This window comes from Purpureocillium lilacinum (genome assembly GCF_023168085.1).
Source record: "Purpureocillium lilacinum CBS 284.36 DNA, scaffold_4, whole genome shotgun sequence".
NCBI classification, from domain to species: Eukaryota; Fungi; Ascomycota; class Sordariomycetes; order Hypocreales; family Ophiocordycipitaceae; genus Purpureocillium; species Purpureocillium lilacinum.
Genome location: NW_027072114.1, coordinates 397,322 through 421,422, shown reverse-complemented (window position 1 = coordinate 421,422; position 24,101 = coordinate 397,322). Strand labels below are relative to the sequence as shown.

The following is a 24,101-nucleotide window of genomic DNA, read 5'->3' as shown; positions in this document are numbered from 1 at the left end:
GCCTCCGACACTATCGTCCTGCGGCGCCGAGAAATCCGGGCTCCGGAGGATGATTGCCTACGGATAACTAGCTGCTTTGGGCCACCCGCGGCGATCTGTTGGCAGTTATCGCAGCGGCGAGGCCGTCGGGTGGTGATGACGCCCCACGGGGGGTGATTGCTGCCGCGATCAAATGCGATGCCTCCACCGACGATCCGCGAGGACAGCGTGCGGGGAAGTGGGGGAGCTCAGCAATCAGGCTTGTCAGGGCCCCGGCCAAGAAGCCTCGAACGGCCGGGCCACGAGGTCGGGGTGGATTTCGGTGGAGACGCGAGCGAGGGAGTCAGGGGCAGCGAGTGATAACGGCGTTGCGGCCGGGCAGCGCCGTGGACCGCGCGGCGTGTGGGCTCGTCGAGCTGTCACTCGACCCGTGCCAGGGTGCGCCGTGGCCCATGAGATGGCTATCTGCTGGCGACTCGTGGAGTCGTGGGCGTGTGTCAGCCGGGCGCGCGACAGGGATGACGGGATCGACTGCTGCAGCTGCAGACCGCGCGCCGCGCTCCAGTCGAGATTTGCTGCGCCGGCCGGTGGAGAACGGGGAGCCGTGCATGCGGCCTGGCAAGGACGATACGACTCGCCTCGACTTGGCTCGACTCGAGTGGAATCCGACTCCGCCCGGCAAGGAAGGATGACCGCTGTGCCGGGACCAGACTCGGGACTGGGACTGGAGGGGGGATCGACCAAGGTTTGTCGTGTCGCAGAGCATATCCAGCTAATTCCTTTTGGTCGCGCAGCACCTTGTAAAATTGTATAAGATGGCCGATGCGGCGCGACGCCCGAGCCACATCTGAGACTGCGAGCCTCGACCCTCGACTCGGTCCATTGGCCCTCTTCGTCTGCTGTGCAATGTTGTCCAAGTCGTCCCTGTGCGTCCTTGCCGCGGCCGCGGCCTTGTGCGACCGCGCTGGCGCCGCGGTTGCGGGCGGCGAGAATAAGCATGGCGCTTGTCGTAAGACGAGCGTCGCCATCTTGTAAGTGACGGGTCTGATTCCAAACTCTGGGGCAATGCACTGACTGACTCCACAGGGGCGGAGGCATGGCCGGCGTCACGGCGGCTGTAAGTGCCGTGCCAGCCATGAGTCTTCCGGAAACTGGTCCGCGACGGCTAACAACACGCAGCAAGCGCTGCACAACGCGTCCATCTCCGACTTCGTCATCATCGAGTACCAGGACCGGATCGGTGGTCGGGCGCAGCACACCACATTCGGCAAGCAAAAGGACGGGTCGCCGTATACCATTGAGCTCGGTGCCAACTGGGTGCGTTGTCAGTCATCACCACTTGTCGACGCCGCTGACCTCTGCAGATCCAAGGACTGGGCAAGCCCGGCGGGCCAGAGAACCCCGTGTGGACGTTTGTAAGTGCATGCCTCCGTTGACGCTGTGCGACTGCGTGACACGCGCTCATGACCCGCCGCAGTCCAAGAAATACAACCTCACAAACACCTACTCCAACTACAGCTCCATCTTGACGTACAATGAGACCGGCTACACCGACTTTAGCCACCTCCTCGACGTGTACGAGGAGGCCGCCAGTGGCATGAACATCGAGGCCGGGCGGCTGCTGGCCGAGAACCTGCAGGACCAGAGCGCCCGCAGCGGCCTGGCCCTCGCAGGCTGGAACCCGAAGCACTCGGACATGGCCGCGCAGGCCGTCGACTACTGGAGCTGGGGTAGGTGCACATCCAAGATCAGATACGGCGGATGCTGACGGCGGCAGACTGGGAATCTGCGTTCCCCCCCGAGCAGTCGTCCATGATCTTTGGCGCCGCGGGCAACAACCTCACCTTCAACCAGTTTAGCGACGAAAACAACCTCGTCGTCGACCCGCGCGGGTACAGCGCCATCATCGACGGCGAGGCGGCCACGTTCCTCAAAAAGGGCGACAAGCGGCTGATGCTCAACACCAAGGTGGCCAACGTCACGTACTCGGACCACGGCGTCACGGTGCACAACGAGGACGGCAGCTGCGTGTCGGCAGCGTACGCCATCTGCACGTTTTCGCTCGGCGTGCTGCAGAGCGATGCCGTCCAGTGGCAGCCCGAGCTGCCGGCGTGGAAGGCGACGTCGGTGCAAAAGTTCGGCATGGGCACGTACACCAAAATCTTCTTCCAGTTCAACGAGACATTCTGGCCCAGCAACACGCAGTACTTCCTCTACGCGTCGCCGTCGGCGCGCGGCTACTGGGCGCTGTGGCAGTCGCTCTCGACCGAGGGCTTCCTGCCCGGGTCCAACATCATCTTCGCGACCGTCACCAACGACCAGTCGTACCGCATCGAGCAGCTCTCGGACGAGGCCGCCAAGCAGGAGGGGCTGGCCGTCCTGCGGCAAATGTTCCCGGACAAGCACGTGCCCGAGCCCACGGCGTTTACGTTTCCGCGCTGGACCAAGACGGAGTGGTCGTACGGCAGCTACTCCAACTGGCCCGTCGGCACGACGCTCGAGATGCACCAGAACCTGCGCGCCAACGTCGGGCGGCTGTGGTTCGCGGGCGAGGCCACGAGCGCAGAGTACTTTGGCTTCCTGCACGGCGCGTGGTTCGAGGGCCGCGAGGCCGGCGAGCAGGTTGCCGGCTTGCTGCAGAACCGCTGCGTCAAGGTGTACGACGGCAAGGAGATGTGCGGCGCGCGCACGCGCTACGAGGACCTGCATGGGACGTCGCCGCTGCACCACTACAACCTGCTCAACGGCTGGGCGACGAGCAGCTTTTACGCGAGCAAGCGGAAGCGGGAGGCGTGATGAGGCGAGGCTGCCGACGAGTGTACATATTGATTCCATTCAACCATTTACACGGGCCACCGTAGATACAGTACATCCATGGCACATTGCATCCCTGCCCGTCGCTGTTGTGGTTGCCCGTTGCTGTTGTGGTTGCATTTACACACATCTCACAACTCGCTTGTAGTTGCGCCGGACAGTCGGCTACGGCCGCTCGGCACGGCCATGCCACGTTTCTTGGCGGCGATGACGACCTCGAAGCGAGGCCATCTCGACCAATTCGGAAGGCGAGTATACGGCACATGGCTGTGGGGCATCCCCAAACGTCTGCGTTGACGCCATCCTGCTCGTTCAAGACGCCAGGCCGTCGATCACCCGTCGCGCCGTCGGCACGATACGGCCGAGCGAGACCCCGGCGAGGCGCCGGTCGTGTAACCTATATAAGTGTCCAGCTCGCGGGGCGAAGAACGAGCGACGACAGCATTCGCATCGCCAATTGAGCATCATGGTTGCCATCAAGATTAGTCTTGCCTTGCTGTGCCTTGGCGTCGCGGCCAAGGACTACCACTTTGACGGTTCGGCGGCGAGCAATGGCGACGGCAGCGAGTCGTCGCCGTTCAACACCCTGGCCGGGGTCCGCGACTTACACCTAAGCCCCGGGGACAACATCCTGCTCCGGCGCGGGACCAACTTTACTCAGGCTCTGGAGCTCCGCGCCGGCGGCTCCGCGACATCTCCCATCACCATCCAGCCATACGGCGACAATGGCTCGGCACGGCCCGTCGTGGCCGCACAGCCCGCGCAGCTGAGCAGCATCCTAATTGATAGCGTGTCGCACGTCGTCGTCCAGGACATTGAGGTGACCAACCGGGGCGACAACAAGACGGCCCGCCGCGGCGTCTACGTCTACGCCAAGGACGCGGGCGAGGTCAAGGGCATCACGCTGCGCGGGCTCTACATCCACAACGTGGAGGGATACATGCCGTCCACGACGACGGGGGGCCTTCCCGTAGGCAAGTACGCCAACGCCTCGGGCGGCATCGTCATCGAGGCCGCGGGCAACTCCACGCCGACCTATTTCACCGACGTGCTCGTCGAGGACAATGTCATCGAGGCGGTGGGCCGGCAGGGCATCTACACGTGGACCAACTGGTGTCGCAGGGATGCGCTCGCGCAGTTCTGGTACACCCTCTGCACGCAAAACTGGTACCCCTCGACGGGCCTGCGCATCAGGGGCAACCGCCTTTCCAACATTGGCGGCGACGGCATCGTCGTCAAAGGGCACGTCGGCGCGCTGACCGAGCGCAACCGCGTGACGACGTTCAACAACGGCTCCGGCGGCAACAACGCGGGCATCTGGGCCGCCAACAGCGACGACAGCGTGTTTCGCCGCAACGTCGTGTCGGGCGGCAAGACGACCAAGGACGGTGAGTCTGCTGCTCACCCTAGACCCCATGAATCCTCCTTCTAACGCGGGCGCGCGCGCGCAGGCATGTCCTACGACGTCGACCACTCCACGTCGGGCACCGTCTTCGAGTACAACGTCTCCCACGACAACGAGGGCGGCTTCTTCCTGCTGTGCCCGTACGACAAGCCCACGCGCAACTTTACCATCCGCTACAACCTGTCGGTCAACGACCGGGCGCGCGTCTTTCAGATCTGCTCGGGGAACCTCGTGGGCGGCAAGATTTACAAAAACACAGTCATTGTCGGCGACGGGCTGTCCCCGCAGCTCGTCACGGCGCCCAAGGGCCTGAGCCTGGACGTGCTGCTCGCAGACAACATTGTACGCAAGTCTGGCGCCGGCCGGGTCGGCTGGACGCTCGACAGCCCGCAGTTCAACGTCACCCGGAACGCGTTCTACGGCGCCATCGACACGTACGCGGGTGCAGTCGGCTCCGTGACGGCGGCGCCTGGCCTCGCGGCGCCAGGTCTGCGAGGCCCCAACGCGTATCGACTCCTGACGGGCTCGCCAGCGCTGGGATCCGCCATTGACGTCTCTGGCGACGCGCAGGCCGATTTCTTTGGCAACCCGACGGCCGCGCACAAGAACCTGGGCTTCTACAGCGGCGGAGGGACAAACGTGCCGCAGTGGATCAGCGCGTTCGACGACGGCAGCCTCTCGGGATGGAGCACCACGGGCGCCGTCTCCGTCGTCGCGGACCCGGCGGGCGACTTGGGCAAGTCGGTGCAGGTCGCGGCCGGCGGCACGCTCACTCGCGGCGTGACGGCCGCGCCCAGCCTGCGCCTCGATGCCCGCGTGCGTGTCTCGCGGGCGGGCAGCGGCGCGTCGGTGTCGCTGGGTACGCACTCCGTGAGTCTCGGGGGTGTCGTACCCGCGGACGTCGGGGCCTGGCTGGTCTTGGAGCTGACGGTGACGGCGGCCGGGGCGAGCGCGGTGCTGGACGGCAAGCCGGTGGCGGTTGCGGCAAAGACGGGGGGTTCGGGGGTTGCGATTGCGGCAGGACAGGCGACGCTCTGTGTGGACGATGTGTTTGTCGTGAGTTTGTAAAGGTTCCGTGGAAGCCAGCGTGCGATCACGCCACTCAAGATACGTGACCCGGGTCTGAAAAGCATAGTTCATCGCCGTGACTCCATTTACCCTCGTCCATTTACCCTCGTCGGCTTCTCGACAGGGGCATCGCTCTGCGCAAGACCGCGACGTTATTTAGCCGCGTCAGCTCCCCTCGAGCGCGGGGGGCTTGGTCAATCCAGACTCCTCTTCGTCAACATCATTGATCCATGGCAGTGAGGCACCATGGCCACCTCCAACGGCATCATCACGCTGCGCCGCCATGACCTCGACAACCTGCGCACCTTTCTCACGGGCCTCGTCGTCGTGCACCACACGTCGTGCTGCTACGGCGGCCCCGGCGACGGCCCGTACGCGTCGCCCCTCGCGGCCACGGCATCGTCGGCGGCCACCGCGCCGCTGCTGTACCTCAACGCGTTCGACCAGTCCTTCTTCATGGGGCTCTTCTTCTGGATCTCCGGGCGCGTGTCGGCGCAGTCGCTGCGGCGCGCCGACGCGACCTCGCGCACGCGCTGGGGCTTCGTCCGGAGCAAGCTGCTGCGGCTGGGCCTGCCCTCGGTCGCGTACACCCTCGTCGTCCACCCGGCCGTGCTGGTGGCGGCGCTGCCGAGCTGGACCCCCGCGTCGGTCGGGCGGCGCCTCGCAGACTACTTCGCGACGGTGAACGGGGTCAAGGGCCCGGTGTGGTACACGGCCAACCTCCTGCTGCTGGACCTCGCCGCTGCGCTGACGGTGCCGAATCAGGCCCGCAGGAGCAGCAGCTGTGGCGCTGGGGAATCCGCCAAGGAGCAGCAGCCAACGGACCGATCCGCCCCTCGAAGATTGCCGTTTTGGTACGACGTGGCTCGTCGATGGGGCTGGGTCGGCGTCGCCGGCGCCTCGTTCCTCGTCCGCCTCCGCTACCCCGTCGGCGCCACCATCAAGCCCATCGCGCTGCAGCCCTGCTACGCGGCGCAATACATCTTTGCGTATGCCATGGGTTTCGCGTCGCTGGGGCTAGAGCCGACCTTTACCGGACCCTTTGCGCCAGCCCCCGCCCCCGCCAACAGAGTGCCGTCAGCGGCTGGACGGAGGCTCATCACGGCATCACTCGTCTCGCTGGCCAGCCTTCCGCTGATCTGGCTGCTTCCACGGCTCCTGACGGGCGACGCGAACTCTGCTCCGCACACGCCGCAGGGCATCGAGATGGCCAGCGTCCTCGGTGGCTGGAACCTCTATGCGCTTCTGCACGCGGTATGGAACGAGGCGTCGTTTGTGCTCGTCGGCCCGGCCCTCATGGCTTACTTTGAGGCCAGCCACGGCGCGGCGGCAACATCTGCCCTTTTCCAGGCCAAGGACTCGTACGGGGCGTTTCTGCTGCACATGGCTGTGAGCGTCCTGGTCGAGGAGGCGCTCGACGCGCTCCTCACGTCGAGGCCGTTCGGGGCGTTGGTGAATTGCACCGCGTGGAGGGCCAGCGGCATGGTTGTAATGACGGGTATCGCGGGCGCGCTCAACGTCGTTGGATCGTTTGCCACCGCAAAGTTTCTGCTGAGCAAGCTTCCTGTTTTGAGGCGCATTGTATGAGCGGTGGCACCCGGGGAGCGCAACATGCCGTTCTCGGCAAGAAGGGTACAGTCCAGTATTACTGTCCCAGTGTCTGGTCCGTCGGCGCATGCATAGGCCTCATCAGACGGCTTGGCGACGGGGACGGAAGCATTCACTCTGTCTGGGACGCGGCCCCTGTCTCGTTTCAGCCGCGCGAGTTTCTTCATCTAAACATTTGCGCGCCCGCCCAACAACACGCGTGATAAGCTTCATGCTGGGCCCGTGCTGCAAGCCGAGGCTCTGTGTCACCCCATCGCGCAGGAACTCAAATGCAGCATCGTGCAGGCACGACTGTGGCCTCGTCGAGCCTTTGCAGCCTGAACCGCAATCCCACATTGCATGCTGCTGTTTCATGTCCTGTAACTTGTGATGGGCGGCGAAACGGAGGCCATCGCCAAGGCTTGCTAACCTACACGGGAAGTTGAAGCAGAGGTCAACGTCTCGTCGTCCGCAGCGAATGGATCTGAAACGTGCCCGGCAACCGCAGAGAGAGAGAGAGAGCACGACGCGCCGCTGCAACGTAGTCACGCGCGACCTGCCCGATCCTGGAGCGTGCGCGATGGCGTAGGGCCACTTTCGGCCCTTTCCGCGCCTTCAAGGCGAAAAGTCAATGTTGAAGATGGGCTTTGCCGCGCGCGAACGGGAAGCCTTGTGGGGCTCGCCGTGCGGAGAGTCTCACTGTCTCAATCCTCAACTCAACTCTCCAGGCGTCTTCACGCAACCCATCGGGGTCCACGACGACCCGGCAACCCAAGCCCCATGTGGTGTCCCGGAAACTCTATTGCGCGCCTTGGTTCAGGGCGGGCAGGGGGAGGGGCACACAACAATGCGGTCCTGGCCCTGCCTCCTGAGTCCTGCGCTTGCAATCTTAGGACCGCGATCCTCCATCCTTCGCGCCCGATCTTCCACCAATGGAGCCCACCGCACGTCGACGACGTAGGCGGCGCGCGGTGGGAAAGTCTCGTCGCGAGGGATTCGAGCAGTCACTTTTGGCGTCGCAATTGTCCGAGACGGCAGCGCAGGCGGAGCCAACGGCAGCACGCACGGCCGGCGGCACCACGGCGATGAGATTCGGCAGGTCCCATGCGCCCAAGCTTTCTGCAGCAAGCCACTACGGTGTATGTATGCATCTGGCGCGAGGTGAGGTGATGGAGGGCCGTGATCGAGGTCAAGATGGCTGGATGCAGAAACTATAAAGGGGCCATGGATGGACGGAATTTCAAACTTGTCGATCCAGAGCTCAACTGCATCTACAACGATCAACTCGACTATATCTCTCGCACGCAACTCGCTGCACTCATCTACAGACTTGTCAAAGTTCAAGTACGCTACAACCGCCAAAATGCACTTCTCGGCCATCCTCTTCGCGGTCCTGTCCGTCTTCGTCCCCTTTATCAACGCCGTCACCGGTTCGTGCCCCTGTGCCCCAACAGCGTTCATCCCAGCCTCTCACTAACCCCCCTGCAGTCAGCTGGCACCCCGACTTCAGCAACTCGGGCTTCTCGCTCAACGGCGTGGCCTGCTCCGACGGCGCCAACGGCATGCAGAAGCACGGCTTCTGGAAGCTGGGCGACCTCCCCACGTTCCCCATGATCGGCAGCGTCTCCGCCATCGCCGGCTGGAACTCGCCCAACTGCGGCACCTGCTGGAAGATCACCTACGGCGGCAAGAGCGTCACCGTCCTGGCCATCGACCACTGCGCCGCCGGCTTCGACCTCTCCATCGAGGCCATGAACGCCCTGACCGGCAACCGAGCCAACGAGCTCGGACGCATCGAGGCCGAGGCCGTGCAGGTCGCCAGCAAGGAGTGCGGCATGTAAGTCGGCTTGCGCCGGCTGCCTCGTCTGGTGATGAGACGGGCAGCAGGACAACCGGAGATTGGTTCTTGGCTGTGGGATGGCATGGGCCGCTTGGCGGCATGAACATAGGAGGACAAATTGTATCTAGCTTCATTCTCAGTCTATAGTCTGAAAAGCTGCCCGGTGCAGCGTGTTTGGGTCGTATCCGCCATGTGGCTAGCAGTGTCTCGTTCACGCCAGGGCCGGTCAGCGCTCAGTCGACGCAGTCGGCATAACCTAGCTGCCCTTGTCCAAACGGCACCCTGTCGTCGAACCACGAGCTGTGCAATCTGGCTTGGGGCATGTTGGTCGACCCTCGTCCGACTCACTTATAACTTGGCCACTGTGGGCTTTTGCTCATCAACCTGTGTCACCAGCCTGCCCCTGGTGATGGCACTGCGCACATTGTCTATGACCAGCGCCTCCATCCTCCGCTGCGTGTCCACAGTCGCGGTGCCGACGTGCGGCAAGAGTACGGCACCGGGATGCTTGAGCAGGCCGGGGTGCACTGCAGGCTCCTTTTCAAATACGTCGAGCCCCACGCTCCAGACCTTGCCAGACTCTAGGCTGTCCACCAGGGCTGCTTCGTCGATGATGGCCCCGCGTGCGGTGTTGACGATGACGACGCCATCCTTCATCACGTTTAGCTGCTCTGCACCGATGAGGCCCTGGGTCGCCGGCCCCAGGGGAAGGTGCACCGAAATCACGTCGCTCGTCCTCAGCAGCTGGTCGAAGCTGACGTATCTCGGCACGCTCTGTCCTCGGAACTGCTCGTCAAGGTTTGCCACGGGCGTCCGGTTGTGGTACTGCAGCTTGAAGCCAAACGCGGCAGCCCGCTTGGCGGTGGCGGTGCCGATGCCGCCCATGCCGAGGATGCCCAGCGTCAGGTCGTCTGGATCGCGGCCCAGGGTTGTCCCCTTCCGCCATTTGCCGGCGCGTATGGCCTCTTGCGGGATCCATGCGCGGCGAAGGGCGCCGAGGATGAGGAAAAGGGCAGTGTTGGCGGTGGCGGCGTCGACGGCCGTCGGCGTGTTGGAGACGGAAATGTCTGGGCCGTTAGCATTGCGTCACTGATCCGACGCAAGATGGTCTCACTGCGTCTGTTGCAAGGCTCAATGTCTATCTGGTCGTAGCCGGCGCCGTTGTGAGAGATGAATCTGACGGACGGCGGGAGGTGGGAGATGAGTTCAGCATCAAAGCGCCCGGTGATCTGTGCTGTCAGTGGAATTCAGACGCAACGAGATGAATCTGGGAACGTGCCTTGACGGAATCGTACGTCCGCGAGATGGCGACGACATTGCTGTACTTGCCCGCATCGCAGTCGCGAATAAAGTCATGCCGGGTGCCCGAGGTGAGTTGCTGCAGGGGTCAGCTTCCGGTGGTGTTGGCCGCTGGGGTGCTTCACTGCGTACGGTGACGTCGGCAACCTCAGAGAGCTTCCCAAACTCGGCCTTTGCGTGGTGGACTCGGCCGAGCATCAAGACGCCGGGGCGGGGGGAGACGGCCATGGTTCAATGGCGAATCGATCAGGATCCGTGCAGGTGCAGTCAGTGCATGTGGTCGCTGGTGAGATTGAGCGACGTCCAGCCCAGGCAGTCAGCGCTGCAGTTGCCGGCAGGACACAGCACCGCCCGAGCCCCCGCCCCGGCGGCAATCCAGCGTCAATTGCCGCCATACACCACCCCCGGCAAATGCCCCGCCACCCCCAAGCCCAGCGGCGCGCCACCAGAAGCCACCGCGCAACGTCCCCCAAGCTCCCACCATCCCCGCAAAACCATCAAAAGCCTAACGATCCCGGCGCTCGCGCAGTCTCAGACATCCACCGACGGCATTTGGTTCACGATACCGATACCACGATGCAAGCATCACCGACGCAGACGCCGACCGACGTGGCCCGCAACAAGGGCAAGCGCGTGTCGCGGGCATGCTTGTCCTGCCGCCTGCGCAAGACGCGCTGCGATCTGTGAGCACTGCGCACCGCACTGCCCTGCCTTGCCTGAGCACTGAGCACCCAGACGCCGCCAGCTGCATGCCCCCTCGCATGCGCCTGTGCTGCTGTGCATGTGTGACCCTTTGTTTGATGGGACCCGGCGCTGACTGACTGACCGTGCAGCGACGCCGACGGCAAGACGGGCACCCCGCCCTGCAAGCGCTGCGTCGAGCACCAGCTCGAGTGCGTCCTGGCCAAGTCGCGGCGCGGCGGCCGACGCATCAAGGGCGTCCGCGGCAGCCTGCCTCCCGTCAAGAGCGTCGTCCAGCCCAGTGTCATCACCCCGTCGTCGGACGGCGGCCAGAGCAGTGGCATCGCCGCGGAGAACGACGCCGCCGTGGCCGCGCAGTCCCGTCGCGACTCTGAGCTCACGACGCGGCATCAACATCAGCAGCAGCAGCAGCAACAGCAAAAGCTCCAGGGCTGGCCCTCGCCGCACTCGGCCCCCGCCTGGCGCGACGACTCGCCCGCCTCCACCGTGCCCGAGGAGATCGAAGAGGAGTCGAGGCAGGACTCGGACGGCCTCGAGGGCCACATCACCTCGACCGACCTGCTCAACCCGTCCGACGCCCTGGATCTGCTCGCCCAGGTCGCCGACCTCGAGCCTGGCCGGCTCGCCAGCTCGGGCCGCGACGCCGGGAGCCGCGCCGCCCCCGTCCAGGCCGCCGCCGGCCCGGCCTCGTACTTTCCGCCGATAGCCGACGGGATCCTGACCTGGTCCGAGGCGTCGTATCTCGTCAAGCGGTAGGCCTCCTGTCCGTCTGTCCCTGTGTCCTGTCCTGCGCTGACCCGGTCGCCGCAGCTACCATGACAAGTTCCACCCCTTCTTCCCCGTTGCCAACAGCAGCATCTTTGACGGCAGGCCGCTGGCCGAGTGGGCCGACAAGGAGCCGTACCTGCTGACGGCCATCCTGACCGTCGCCTCCAAGGACGACTCGTCGTGGTACCGCGTCTACGAGGCGTGCTCGCGGTACATGGAGACACTCGTGTCGCGCCTCATCTACTCGGGCTCCAGCAACATTGGCTCCGTCGAGGCGCTGCTGATCCTGGCCGAGTGGACGCCGCAGCGCCCGCAGGACAACTCGACCATCGGCTGCGGGCAAGAGGACCACGGCGCCTGGATGCTGGTCGGCATGGCCATCCGGCTGGGCTACCTGCAGCGGCTGGAGCAGACGGCGTTGCTCCCCGAGGGCGGCACCCAGTCCGTCGACGCGAGCCGCAAGCGCATCGCGTGGGCAGGTACGTCGACTCGCTCCGTGTCCTCGGCATCGTTGTGCTGACCCTGCAGCGTGCTACATGTGCGACCGCCAGGTCTCGATCCGCCTGGGCAAGGGCTTCTGGTCGCGCGGCCCCATCCCGTCCATCAACTGGCGCGCCGCCGACTTTCCGTCCCTGCAGGCGCAGGCCCTGGGGCCGGACAACCTGGCGCTGCTGTTCCAGGCGCAGCTGGAGCTGATTCAGCTGTTTAGCAACGCACACGACATTCTGTACTCGTCGTCGGCGCACAGGAAGCAGCTGTACCTGGGCGGCGAGTACATTCGATACATTGTGAGTTTTCGGCTCCTCGACCACTGCGTATCGAGCGAGGCTAACCGTGCAGGACGACTTTGCCGCGGTGCTGCGCAAGTGGAAGCTGTCGTGGGCCAACTGCACCTGTATGTCACCCCTGCGAGAATGACAACGTCCGATTGAGGCTAATGTCGAGCGCAGTCACGCCGCCGGTCAAGGCGTCGATGGTGCTGTCGTTTGAGTTTCTCCGGCTGTACATCAACGCCTTTGCCTTTCAGGCGACGCTGAACCGCGCCGTGGCGAGGGCCAGCCAGCGCGCGCCGGGGATGAAGGCGCAGAACGTCGGGACGCTGTTTTCCGACGTGGCGGGCAACCCGGACGCGCGGTTCATCTACGAGTCCATTGACGCGGCCAACTCGCTGCTCAGCATCCTCAACAGCTTCGTCGACCCGGTGGCCGGGCTCAAGTGCATGCCGCTCAAGTACTGCCTGTACGTCATCTACGCGGCCGTCTTTCTCTTCAAGGTAAGGGCCCCTGTTTTTCCTTCTACGCACGGCCGGGCTGACCGGGGGCAGGCGAGGTTGGCCGGCGCCATCAGCGGCGAAAACGACGGAGGCGTGCGGCGGGCGATCCAGGGCACCATCTCGCAGCTGCAAAAGTCGTCCAACAACCCGCACAGCCTGGGGCGGCGGTACGCGACGTCGCTGCGGCTGCTCTGGCGCAAGTCGTCGGGCAAGCAGGGCAGCAAGGGGCGGAGGGAGTCGCTGCGGGAGCCGCCGACGCCGGTGCAGGACCTGCGGGCCGACGACGTGCAGGGCGCCGGCGACAAGGCGCTGGAGCTGGACCCGCTCAACGGCTTCTCGTGGCGGGACCTGGACTCGCTGGGGCAGTACATTGCGAGCAACTCGGCGCTGAGCATGGCGGACGGGATGCTGACGGGGCCCGAGTTTGACTGGGAGCACGGCAGCTCGGGGCTGGACGACCTGGCGATGCGGCCGCAGTTTGACAATGTGTGGTCGGGGCACGACATCATTTTCTGATGGGCTGTCTGTTTGTCTCTTTGGTCTGGGCTAGCGGGCGTTGACGGTACACGTGTACATTTTCAGTCTACACATTTTCAAGCGCGTTGTGCGGACCTGACGTGGGATGGTGTTGAGTCTTGACAACTTCAGTTGACAAGTTGACAACCACAGCCGGCCACTCTTTTTGCAACGCAGAAGTGGAACCCCCATCCATCCCTCCACGATGACACCCCCACATCTGCGCCAAACCCACCCACACCCACGAGACCGCACCCGCCATTGGGCAATCGGCCCCTTCGGGAGAGAAAACTCTGCACAACCTCCATAGAGCACAATAAGCCATGAGATCGATAACAAGTCCTCCGGGTGGTCTAGTTGGTTCATGGCGTCCGGCTGTAATTGCTCAGTTTACCGGAATGTCGCGTGTTCGATTCACGCCCTGGAGACTCGTTACTTTTTGTTTTTTTGCGTCACCGTCTGATGACGCTGGTTGTGACGATGATCCTGGCAGCGGCGTTGGCTGGTAGTCGTCGTTTTTTTTGTGTGTCGTATTCACGGCTGTTTCAGGGCTACCGCAATGGCACAATGACAGACTGTTCAGCACATCACACGGGACACCAGCGCGCAATGTCTCAAAGTCATGTTCTTGAATTAGGGTGGGTCTTGCTCTCTATCTCAGCGCAAACGCAACAAACGGCCAAACAACCTTGTTCTATCATCCTCCGCCAGCACCACGCCAACACCAACCGCGCATGTGCTACTCCCAATTCACCTTTCCCACAAGACAGCCTGCCTGCCTAGGTACGTGTACTCAGCGAAACTGGCTGTTCCGCTGCACCGCCAAAAAGGTCAGGCTCCACAGCTGCCGGATGTTGCTCTCCGTCCCGCCCGCGACGCCCGGCGGCGGCGGCAGCACGCCCAGCGGCGAGAACTTGTACCCCGTGCCGGCCGTGCCGTTGGTCAGCGCGGTGCCGTTGCCGGCGGCGGTGCTGTTGCCGGAAGAGGTGCCGTTGGTGGCGTTGGACACCGAGTACGTCCAGCTCCAGACCTCGGACTGCAGCTGCGCCTCGTTGGCGTCGATGACGTCCCAGAGGCGGTTGTACGCGGCCTTGAGCGCGCCGTAGACGCTCTTGTCGCTGCAGAAGGCGGGCACGGAGCCGGAGCTGGTGCTGTTGCCGCCGCCGCCGCCGCTCGTCGTGCTGTTTCCAGACGTGCTGTTGCCTGCGCTGCCGCCGGTGGTGGTCGAGTTGTTCGTCGCGTTGGACGCCGGGCACCGCGCGAGCTGCACCTCGAAGCCGCGCGCCATGAGCGCGAGCTGCCAGCTCCAGACGACCGTGCCGTGATACGCCGAGTTGGTAAAGTTGGCCGTCAGCACCTCCTCGCCCGACAGGGCCGGGTTGGCGACGACGGCGCCCACGGGGGTCGTCAGCCCCGCGGGGAACGGCCGCAGGACGGCATTGGCCGACGCGTTGACAAAGGCCGTCAGCTGCGCGTCGTCGGTCGAGTTGAGCAGAAAGTTGCGAAACGCCGTGTCGGTGTGCGTGATGGGGATGATGTCGGGCGCGTCGCTGCTGTTGATGGCGAGGCCGTAGTCGACGATGGTGCCGTTGGACGAGTAGCGCCCCAGCGCGTCGGCGTGCGTCGGCCCCTTGTAAAAGGTGTTTTGGCGCGTGTACTGCTGCAGCAGCGCCGTGGCGTTGTCGACGGTGCGGTTGTACTCGAAGAGCGGCAGCGTGCTGTCCTCCCAGATGCGCGCGCGCGCAAACGCCAGCGACGCCCAGTCGCGCGTCACCGTGTTGTTGGGGTACACGCCGGGCGTGGCGGCGAGCCTCGCGATGGCGTACAGCGCGGCCGGCACGAGCGCCGTGTTGACGTCAAAGGGGATGCGCCCGTTGGCGAGCCCGTACGTCGAGTCGCGCCACTGCCCGACCACCTCGCCGTCCTTGAGGTGCACCAGGTTGTCGACCGTCTGGTTCGTCTCAAACGCCGCCGTCAGGTTCATGATCTTGCGCGCCGTCGCGTAGCTCAGGTCGCGCCACGTGAGGTTGCTGTTGGCCACGTCGACGCTGCCCGCGCGCGTGTTGAGCAGCGGCCGGACGCGGCCCGGCGTGCTGTTGAAGTAGCGCTGCATCAGGATGGGCAGGAAGTAGTCGGTGTCGATCATCGGGTACGTGAAGCCCGCGGCGGTCGAGGTGATGTTCTTCTGCTTGTTGAGGTACGTCGCGTAGTCGCCAATCGTCTCCTCGTGGCACACGGAGCCGTCGGTGCGGTTGATGCGCTCGAGCGCCGCGCCCAGCACCGCCTCCATCGCCGTGCCGTTGCCCGTGCTGAGCACCGGCTGGAGCAGCAGCGCCGCAATCATGGTGTCGCGGCCAAAGTACGTCAGGAAGCGCCATCCGCCCGCGAGCAGCTTCTCCGTGTAGGAGAAGAAGGACAGCGCCGTGACCTGCTCGGGCTCGCTCTTGACGAGCGACTGCGACTTGTTGTTGAGGATCTGCGCGGGCTGCAGCTGCTTGAGCTGCGGGTAGTTGAACGACGCCGAGAAGCGGTAGAAGCCGGCGCCGAAGCGCACCGTCGAGTTGGTGACGCGCACGTCGGTGTCGTTGTTGCGCCAGGGGTAGATGGTGAGCGTCGTCGTCGTCACGTTGTCGAGCCAGAGGCGCGAGATCTGCGCCCCCGTGCCGTTGTACTTGGCGATGCGGTTCCCGCTCTGGATCTCGGGGCTGAGCAGGCTGGGGCCCTCGGTGAAGTCGCGGATGTTGCGCACGCTGCCGAGGATGGCCAGCGAGAGCTCCGCCGTGTCGTTGAAGGAGAGGACGCCCTCGACGCCCACGACGGGGTTGCGCGAGCGCGACGACGCGTTGCGGCTGTACACGGGGCCCAGCGGCGTGCCCAGCGTCGAGTTGACCATCTCAATGGCCAGGCTGCCGTTCTTGCCGTCCTGCGGCTGGAAAAACGTGCAGATGCCGCTGTTGCCCGCCGGCCAGGCGACGATGAGCCGCGGGCCGATGATGCTGAGGTTGCTGTCGGGCAGCGGGCTCGTCACCACGGCCTGCGCGTCGACGTTGCAGTCCGAGTAAAAGTAGTTTTCGTACGGCGGATCGGCGAGGTGCAGCGTGCGCGCGGCGCAGGACGAGTTGCTGCTGCTGCTGCTGCCGCTCTGAGCGAGAGCGCCCAGCGCGAGGCCGTACGAGGCGAGAATGGCGTGTCGTAGCATCGCGAAGCAGTCCAGTCTGTTTCTGTCCGTGCCGCCTCAATGCTCGAAGCTTGTCCACGAAACAATGGCACTCTCCTCGCCGTACACCAGTCCGACTTATACGTCCAGCCGCGACTCCAGCGTCGCCCGCCGGCCCGACGACGTCACGCAACCTGCCTTGCCGGCTTTGCACCTGCGCCACCCCGTCACCTCAAGTCGGTCCGTCTGAGGCACCCAGGGCGACGTCGTCGACTCGTCGAGCACGCCGGGCCCTCCGCGCACCGGACGAATAGGTGCCGGCAGTTGCGCGGGGTGCCGGGGAAACTGTGGGGTCGCCGTGGGAAGCATGGCGCCCTCCGTGCTGTCTTGTCACTCTAGTGTGTCTGCGAGCAAAGGCCCGTGGCACCATGATTTTCGTCCCAACCGGCTAGCATGGAGCCAAAATTCCCTGTATGGTGGCCAACACGGCACCTGCTCATGCCGTCATGTCGCGATGCCCGTCCGGAGAATCATGCGATAGAGCCTGAATGGCGGCTTTGCGCGAGCAGGGCCACAGACCGGGGTGGTCCTCTGGCAAGCGTTGTCGGAGAGGAGCCCCGGCCGATCGACATGAGGGGTTCGGCCCTACTTGCAGCTTCACGACGGGCACCGCCCCGTTGCTTATTGTCTTAGTCACAGAATGTTGACACGCTACGCCGGGCATGCTTCGACGACGGCCTGCGCCAACGACTGATGGGGCACGGCGCAGATGCACCTGGCGGCTGCAATCACCCGATTCCAGGAGGGGTGTCCGCGTTCAGCACTGCATGACGCACGACGCGCCCCGGCGAGCCATTGACTTTTGCGTTCTGGAAGTCACTTTGCGAGGGATGGGGCACCTCCCGCGGGCCGGGCGGGCGCCGGAGGGCTCGGATCCGGTGCGGCCCCGCCAGGCCGTTGGGCTTGCCTAATCGGGTCCGTCCAGGCCCGGGCGTTGGGCCGTTGGCTCTGCCAGCGTGGAAATGTGCGCCGCTACGAAACGATGCATCCCGACCGGATCGTTTGGAAGTTGCAGTCATTCCAATCGTCCCGGATCACCGGCGCAGACTACGAGTGCAGCGAGGTTATAAGCCAGCACTCCTCTCCGTTGAACTGTTGGAATGCCACGTCGTCGCCAAACCTTGATACTCTAGCCGAATCCGACGTCTGCCGCGCAGCCGATGATTGTACGGAGAATTCACAGCAGCCTTGATTCCATTGTTTCGAGCATGAACTCTTAGCGCGCGAGTCGCTGGCGGTGGTATCTGCAGGCATCACCTCATCATCGGACGACTCCACGTCGGCCCCGGTCGTGTAGATGCAGCCAGAGCCACCGTCCCGCGCGAGCCACCCCGGTTGCTCAAGATGCGGAGTGCCCTTGGTGTCGGTCCGACATCGATGCCGCCGCGCGTCGTCTCCCGGGGGAAGTGTCTGGCCATTGGCTCTGGTTTGGGCCCCGCGAGCGACGGCTCGCGGGGGAGCTGCCGGTGACATCGCGCTCGTGTAGTCTGTAGCCAGGGCTAGTGTGAGTGGTTTTGCCCTCCCATACTCTAGCTGCGACGATGCGCTGCTCTAGGCCGTAGCAAGTAAGTTGTGAGATGGAGACTGCATGTGGGTTCTGAGCTGCAAGCTCCGTTGACACTTTCACTCGGTTCCCGTCCCGCCGCGACGAAAGGGATCATCATCATATGTACATTATCATTAAATCTCGTAAGCCGCTACCGCTAGTAAATGTAGATGAACTCGTCGTTCTCGCGGTCCGTCATGTCGAGGAACGCATTCTCGCCCAGCTTGGGCTCCGGCACCGCCACGCCCTCCTCCTCGACGGGGCGAATCTCCATGTCGTCGACCTCGCGGGCGCTGTGGTAGTGGTCCTGCATGGAGCGGTCGACGACCTTGGCCTGCTTGCCGTTTTGCACGCGGCGCTTCTCCTGCAGCCGGTTGAGCACCATGAGGTTGGCCCACTGCATGAAGATGACGGCGACGAGCGCGACAAAGATGCCCAGGCAGGCGCGCAGGCCCGGCTTGTACTCGGGGGCGTCGCGGTCGTTGAAGAGCAGCGGGCCGATGATGTTGCCGGCGGAGCTGGCGGCGTTGTAGACGCTCATGATGGCCGACTTCTTGGTCGTGCCGCCCGTGTTGCCGACGATCCACGTCACGATGAGGGGGTTGCCGCCGAAGAGGAAGGCCAGCAGGTAGTAGCCGACGAGGAGGGGCGCGCGCGCGTTGCCGTCGCGCTTGACCGAGTAGAGCACGGCCAGGCCGGCGACGACGGGCAGCATAAAGGCGGCCAGCACGGCGCCCTTGAGCTTGGCCTTTTGCGCCAGCCAGCTCGCCGACAGGATGACGATGCACTGCAGCGCGCCAAAGGGCATGTTGAGCAGGCTCGTCTGGTACTTGTCGGTGGCGATCCCGTTGAGGATGAGCGGGCCAAACGTGTTGGTGACGCTGGCGCCGACGTTGAGCAGCATGGCCATGCCGATCCACAGGTACGTCTTGGGCTCGAGGGCCGTCTCGAGGACGTGCCGCCACTTGAAGTCGCGCGAGCCCGTGCCCGTCTGGTTGGCGCGCAGGCGCTCAATGGCCTGCGCCTTTTCGTGCTCGGTGAGGAAGCGCGCCGAGGGGATGTCGTTGTCGAGCTTCCAGTAGACGAACGGGGCGGAGACGATGGTGACGAGGCCGACGAAGAGGAAGATGCTGCTGCTGTTAATACACGCGTGACCTGGAACACAAGGGATGAGCGGGCCTACATCTGCCACTCCTTGAGAATGTCCGACTTGATGTGCCCCAGCCCGTACGAGATGCCAGCCGCCACAATCGTGGCCAGGCCGTTGGTGCCGTACCAGGCGGCGACGCGGATGGGCTGCTCGGCACGGCGGTACCACTGGCTGGTGATGATGCTGAAGAGCGGCAGGCAGCCGGCCTCGAAGAGCCCGAGGAAGAAGCGCGAGGCCATGAGGCCGCCAAAGTTGTGGCACGCGGCCATGGCGGCCTGGGCGATGCCCCAGCCGAGGCAGAGCACGGGCATGAGGATGCGGTGCGGGACCTTGACGATGAGAAACGACGAAAAGGGCTGCCAGGCGAGCTGGGCGATGGGCGCGATGGAGCCGACGAGGGAGTACTGGTTGCCGGTGAGGCCCGTGTCCGTCTTGAGGCCGTAGGTGGCGCCGTAGCCGAGGACCGACTTGTCGAGGATCTGGAGGAAGTAGACCCAGACGAGGATGGCGAGGATGACGCGGTCCGTCTTGCGGCAGATGCGGCGGCTGTCCTCCTCGGTGAGCTCGACCTGCGCGTTGCCGATGAGGGCGAGGGCGCGGTCGGCGTGCTTGACGTCCATGTTGGGGCCGTGGCCGTCCTGGTGCTCGTCGTGGGCAATGTCCAGCTTGCTGTCGGGCGCCGCCATTGTGTCTGCTTGCTGTGTCTTTCGACGGGGACGGCTCTGTGACGAGACCGAGATGCCGCGATGCAATGACACCAGCACGGACGATGACGACGGTCGCATCCTCGCTGTTCTTATATCCAGATGGCCCGTGATCTGCAGGCTGGCGCGCCGGTCCCCCACACGGTGGCGGAATCTGCACCACGCGCAATCCGGGGCAAATGCCGACGGCGCCCTGGGATCTTCACGCTGTTGGCCAGCGAGGCGTGTGGCGCCGCGGAGTGCCCGCCGCCCCCACCATCTGCATCGCTGGTCTCGACTCCAGGCTGGGGTTGGTCGGCCCATCTCGGTCAGAGGGAGGCCATCGACGGCAAATGACATTTGGCTCACTCTTTGAGCATTGTTCGAAGCCACGGCGAGATGGCTTGTGCCAATTGCTGTTTTCAAACTACGGCGGGCATTGGCTCGTGAGCATGCGCCGAAGCCACGACACACAAGCCTCTGGGCATTGCTGCGGAATTGCCGCCCTGGATGCGGCAATTGACACTCCCAGCACGTTGGGGCGCACGACTCGCGCACGCAATAGCCGCGTAGCCGGACGACCGCACGGCCAGGATGCCAGGGCGGGCTAGCCACTCGCATCGCCCATGGCCTGACAGCTTATCCCCGCATCGCCATCGTCTATTGTTTGAAATGCGGGGAGCTGACGGGCCCGCCGCGGAGGCCAGATGTGTGACGGGGTGCTTGTGCGAAAGGTTAATGTTGAGACGGACACGAGACCAGGCCCGGCACTGGACTCTGCGGTTGAGGCTGTCCAGGGTGCAGCGCCCAGGCGGCTTTTGGTCAGACACCCGCGGAGCAAGTTATGACACACAGGCCACACTGGCCAGGATGCAAGCGGAAGCGGCGGAGCTCGAGCTCGGCTGCGACCGGCTGTTGCCTCGGTCAAGCGACGTTTTGGTTGTTTGTGTTTTCACCGCGGCGTGCCCTGGTGCATGCAGTCTCGATAGCCGGACGAGCACATGCACTCGAAACTCACGCCACCTCGTCCGCAACATTGCCATTGTCTGTAGGCGGCTTGACACCGCTGTGCACACGGTTCCTATACTCGTTTTCCACGCCTGTCCGCTGGTCAGTCCGATCAAGTGGTCGGGCAATGATGGCGGCTTGGTGAGCCACAGGCATTGCTGTCAACAGCCGCTCTCTTGCGTTCTCGTTACGCAGCCATTGTCTGATTTTCAGCCTCCCCCACGGAGGCGCAAATCATCATTCGCCATCTGCTGGTCTTTGCCTTGCCAATATTCCAAACAAGGCGGCTTTTGACGCGCGCGTCTAGTTGTGCGGCAATTGCCAGCAGCCCTGAGCGGTGACGTAGTGATGGCCCCTTGGTCTCGGCCAGACGCTACCTGGCACTGCACCGCCCGTTGCTGTCGTTGCTGCTGGATGTGCGGCTAGCTTTTCCATCTATGCGAACGGCTACACGTTTCCACTACACGGGAACAGACAGCTAGCCGTGGCTGGTACCACGCCTAGCTGGCAGTGCATGGTGCCACGCAACAATGTGAGACCGGCGTGAACGAGCTGCTGCAGTCCGATTAGGCTATCGGAATTCACCAGCCGATTCGGGGCTACTGAAACTCTGCCGTTGATCTCGTCTTCGCAGTAGCTCAATGGCGCGAGGCAACGTCTACCAAGGCCCAATCTCGGGTTCACAGCACATGTCGTACGACGCGGCGGTCCAGGTACCCCCCGGTCTGAGCAGGAACTCGCACACCGCCGAACCGCGAGCCTCTCATCTCGCCAAGATGGACGTGGTGAGACGGCGCCACGCAGCTCATCTGTCGTGTTTGCTCGAGGCGTCTCGGTGCGACTTCAACAGAGCTGAGCCCGATGTGTCGGACACCCACTGTGATGGAGGGCGGCCGCGAAACGTAGACAGAAAAGAGTATCCGGTCCGCAAGGATTCTCTGACCATCTCACCGTGCCCGGGACAGGCTTCGAACCCATCGCAATGTGCTTCATTCGGCGCTGCCTCGCGGGAGCTCTCCTGTTTGTCGTGCAGAAACTCGACCCTCAGCTTCATGGCTTGCCAGCTTCCCCGACCGCTGCGGCGTCGCCTCATGGCCCGTCAGCAAACGGCCTGGCTGGAGATCACTGGCATCATCCGGCAATGCCAAACGCCAAGACGCCCCCCATTGTCATGGACGCGTCCAATGGCATCGACGTCTATGGGCCCTGGTTCGACGGAGTTGCCGCTCTCGAGAGCCTCAACTTGACACCCTCGGCCGTGGACAGCGCAAAGCGCACCAAGGTGGCCATTGTCGGCGCCGGCATGGCGGGCCTCATGACCTACCTCGTCCTGGACCAAGCCGGGCTCACCAACGTGAGCATCATCGAGGGCAGCAGCCGCGTCGGGGGCCGCGTGCGTACCCAGTACATGAGTGGCGGCCCGTTTGACTATTCCTACCAGGAGCTGGGCGCGATGCGCCTCCCCACGGCCGTTGTCCTGTCCAATGCCACGTACAACATCTCGGAGCATCGCCTCGTGTTTGACCTCATCGAGGAGATGAACCGGCTCAACAATGACGAGAGGCACAGAATCGACTTGATACCGTTCCTCAACACGCCCCCGAGTGAGCGTGTTCATGGAAACGACGTCAGGACGACCACGACCCAGACCCCGCCAGTGGACGTGCCGCATTCTGCTTCAGAACTAGAGGACCCCTTGCGGTCGACGCTGCCGGGGGATGTCTTTCTCAAACAGATGGCATCCAACATTTTCCAGGCGCACAGCGACTGGATCAGTATGCACGCCTTGCCCCTGCATCATGCTAGGTCGCTAACAGCACAGAGCACGGCCTCGCAGGTCTACCGGGCGACAGATGGTCCCAGTTCGCCTTTGCGGTCAACCACCTCGGGGCATCCCTCCGCGATGCCAGTGAGTTGACGAGTGGCCCGGATTCGATGAGCTACTGGGCACCGGTACGTCGCACCCACGTAACAGACTGGGAGGAGGGGCATCGCTTACAGGGTCAGCTTTGTGCGAAAATCGTCCTGAGCCCCGAGACGCAATATCAGACGATTGATGGAGGTGCGGCTATCGTCGACGCGTGTTTTCGTGTTGACTGAAGCGCGCAGGCATGAGTCGCCTCCCGCAGGCTTTCCTCCCACACGTCGGCCCCTCGATCACGTTCAACAGCAAAGTCGAGCGCATCGCCTGGAACGAGAGCGCCCAGAAGCTCACGCTGCAGTGGAGGCGCAGCCACGCGAAACGCTTCGATCAAGGCGAGTACGACTATGCCATCGTCGCCGCGCCATTCTCCGTCGTGGACCGCTGGCGGCTCCCAGGTACGCTCTCCTATCCGTGTGCCGCCCCAGCTGACAGCCAGACCTGCCTCGGACCATGAGACACGCCATCAACACGCTACACTTTGATTCCGTCTGCAGGGTCGCGCTCGAGTACAAGACGCGCTTCTGGGAGCACCTCGATCGTCCCATCTACGGCACCTGCTCCACGGTCCCCGCCATCCCGGGCATCAGCAAGATGTGCTATCCCTCGTACAACATCAACGGCAGCGGACCGGCCGCAGTCCTTGCCTCGAGCTCCATCCAGCGGCCCTGGGGCGTCGACTGGTCGGGCGTACCGGAGGCAGAGCACGTGCAGTACGTCTTGGAAGCCATGATCGAGATCCACGGCGAGGTCGCGCGGGACCAGTACACGGGCAAGTACGTGCGCAAGTGCTGGGGCCTGGACGAGTTTGCGGGTGCGGCGTACGCAACGCCGACGGTCGGCAGCGTCGAGCTGTACCTGCCGCAGTACTTTAGAACTCACAAGCACGTACGTAGGGCCACGGCCGTGGGTGCCCGCGCGCGCTGACGAGGCAGATGATTTTCGTCGGCGAGCACACTTCGTTTACGAATGCCTGGATCGTGTCGGCGCTCGAATCCGGCATCCGGGGGGCGGTGCAGCTCCTTCTGGGTGAGTTCAACACGTTGAAGCATTTCATCTCGCTGATTTGCATGGTAGAGCTCGGCCTCGTGGACGAAGCAAAGGACGCTGTCAACAAGTGGATGGCGCGCTGGATCAGCGCGGCTGCAGCCGGTCCAGTCCATCCCCCTCACGTCCCGGTCGACGACGGGCAGTAAGCCGATGAGTCGCTCCGACACACTTGTTTCTGCTCCAGGAAGCGAATTGTGTTGCGCTTGGCGTTGAACATGATGCTGTTGTAACCGTGGGGTCGTCGGCGTCAAGTGGGTTCACTGGTGGCTGGATCT

The 24,101-nt window shown here is 64.0% G+C and overlaps 9 protein-coding genes and 1 non-coding gene across 10 annotated transcripts; 7 read left to right on the top strand and 3 right to left on the bottom strand.

Moving 5' to 3' along the window:
* Positions 1-885: 885 nt before the first annotated feature.
* On the top strand, positions 886-2,775 carry PLICBS_005316 (uncharacterized protein; the record flags this gene model as incomplete). Its single annotated transcript, XM_018318988.2, has 6 exons — positions 886-1,010; positions 1,066-1,096; positions 1,159-1,296; positions 1,344-1,394; positions 1,457-1,709; positions 1,757-2,775. 6 exons carry the CDS (start codon positions 886-888, stop codon positions 2,773-2,775), a joined length of 1,617 nt encoding a protein of 538 aa, XP_018181462.2.
* Positions 2,776-3,259: 484 nt separating this feature from the next.
* On the top strand, positions 3,260-5,266 carry PLICBS_005315 (uncharacterized protein; the record flags this gene model as incomplete). Its single annotated transcript, XM_065600693.1, has 2 exons — positions 3,260-4,181; positions 4,245-5,266. The coding sequence occupies 2 exons, from the start codon at positions 3,260-3,262 to the stop codon at positions 5,264-5,266; spliced, it is 1,944 nt and encodes a 647-aa protein (XP_065456765.1).
* Positions 5,267-5,512: 246 nt separating this feature from the next.
* PLICBS_005314 (uncharacterized protein) lies at positions 5,513-6,853 on the top strand (the record flags this gene model as incomplete). Its single annotated transcript, XM_065600692.1, has 1 exon — positions 5,513-6,853. One exon carries the CDS (start codon positions 5,513-5,515, stop codon positions 6,851-6,853), a length of 1,341 nt encoding a protein of 446 aa, XP_065456764.1.
* A 1,363-nt stretch (positions 6,854-8,216) lies between these two features.
* Positions 8,217-8,694, top strand: PLICBS_005313 (uncharacterized protein; the record flags this gene model as incomplete). The annotated part of the gene is made up of 2 exons (XM_065600691.1): positions 8,217-8,283; positions 8,342-8,694. 2 exons carry the CDS (start codon positions 8,217-8,219, stop codon positions 8,692-8,694), a joined length of 420 nt encoding a protein of 139 aa, XP_065456763.1.
* A 347-nt stretch (positions 8,695-9,041) lies between these two features.
* PLICBS_005312 (uncharacterized protein) lies at positions 9,042-10,220 on the bottom strand (the record flags this gene model as incomplete). The annotated part of the gene is made up of 4 exons (XM_018318987.2): positions 9,042-9,760; positions 9,808-9,922; positions 9,979-10,071; positions 10,125-10,220. 4 exons carry the CDS (start codon positions 10,218-10,220, stop codon positions 9,042-9,044), a joined length of 1,023 nt encoding a protein of 340 aa, XP_018181461.2.
* A 348-nt stretch (positions 10,221-10,568) lies between these two features.
* PLICBS_005311 (uncharacterized protein) lies at positions 10,569-13,251 on the top strand (the record flags this gene model as incomplete). The annotated part of the gene is made up of 7 exons (XM_018318986.2): positions 10,569-10,675; positions 10,826-11,446; positions 11,505-11,941; positions 11,991-12,250; positions 12,303-12,357; positions 12,413-12,735; positions 12,787-13,251. 7 exons carry the CDS (start codon positions 10,569-10,571, stop codon positions 13,249-13,251), a joined length of 2,268 nt encoding a protein of 755 aa, XP_018181460.2.
* Positions 13,252-13,593: 342 nt separating this feature from the next.
* PLICBS_005310 lies at positions 13,594-13,679 on the top strand. Its single transcript has one exon. It is a non-coding gene; the product is annotated as a tRNA-Tyr (tRNA).
* Positions 13,680-14,044: 365 nt separating this feature from the next.
* PLICBS_005309 (uncharacterized protein) lies at positions 14,045-16,450 on the bottom strand (the record flags this gene model as incomplete). Its single annotated transcript, XM_018318985.2, has 1 exon — positions 14,045-16,450. One exon carries the CDS (start codon positions 16,448-16,450, stop codon positions 14,045-14,047), a length of 2,406 nt encoding a protein of 801 aa, XP_018181459.2.
* A 1,721-nt stretch (positions 16,451-18,171) lies between these two features.
* PLICBS_005308 (uncharacterized protein) lies at positions 18,172-19,850 on the bottom strand (the record flags this gene model as incomplete). Its single annotated transcript, XM_018318983.2, has 2 exons — positions 18,172-19,144; positions 19,198-19,850. 2 exons carry the CDS (start codon positions 19,848-19,850, stop codon positions 18,172-18,174), a joined length of 1,626 nt encoding a protein of 541 aa, XP_018181457.1.
* Positions 19,851-21,996: 2,146 nt separating this feature from the next.
* Positions 21,997-23,972, top strand: PLICBS_005307 (uncharacterized protein; the record flags this gene model as incomplete). The annotated part of the gene is made up of 7 exons (XM_065600690.1): positions 21,997-22,630; positions 22,678-22,808; positions 22,857-22,917; positions 22,965-23,174; positions 23,216-23,664; positions 23,712-23,805; positions 23,854-23,972. The coding sequence occupies 7 exons, from the start codon at positions 21,997-21,999 to the stop codon at positions 23,970-23,972; spliced, it is 1,698 nt and encodes a 565-aa protein (XP_065456762.1).
* Between the last annotated feature and the right edge of the window lie 129 nt (positions 23,973-24,101).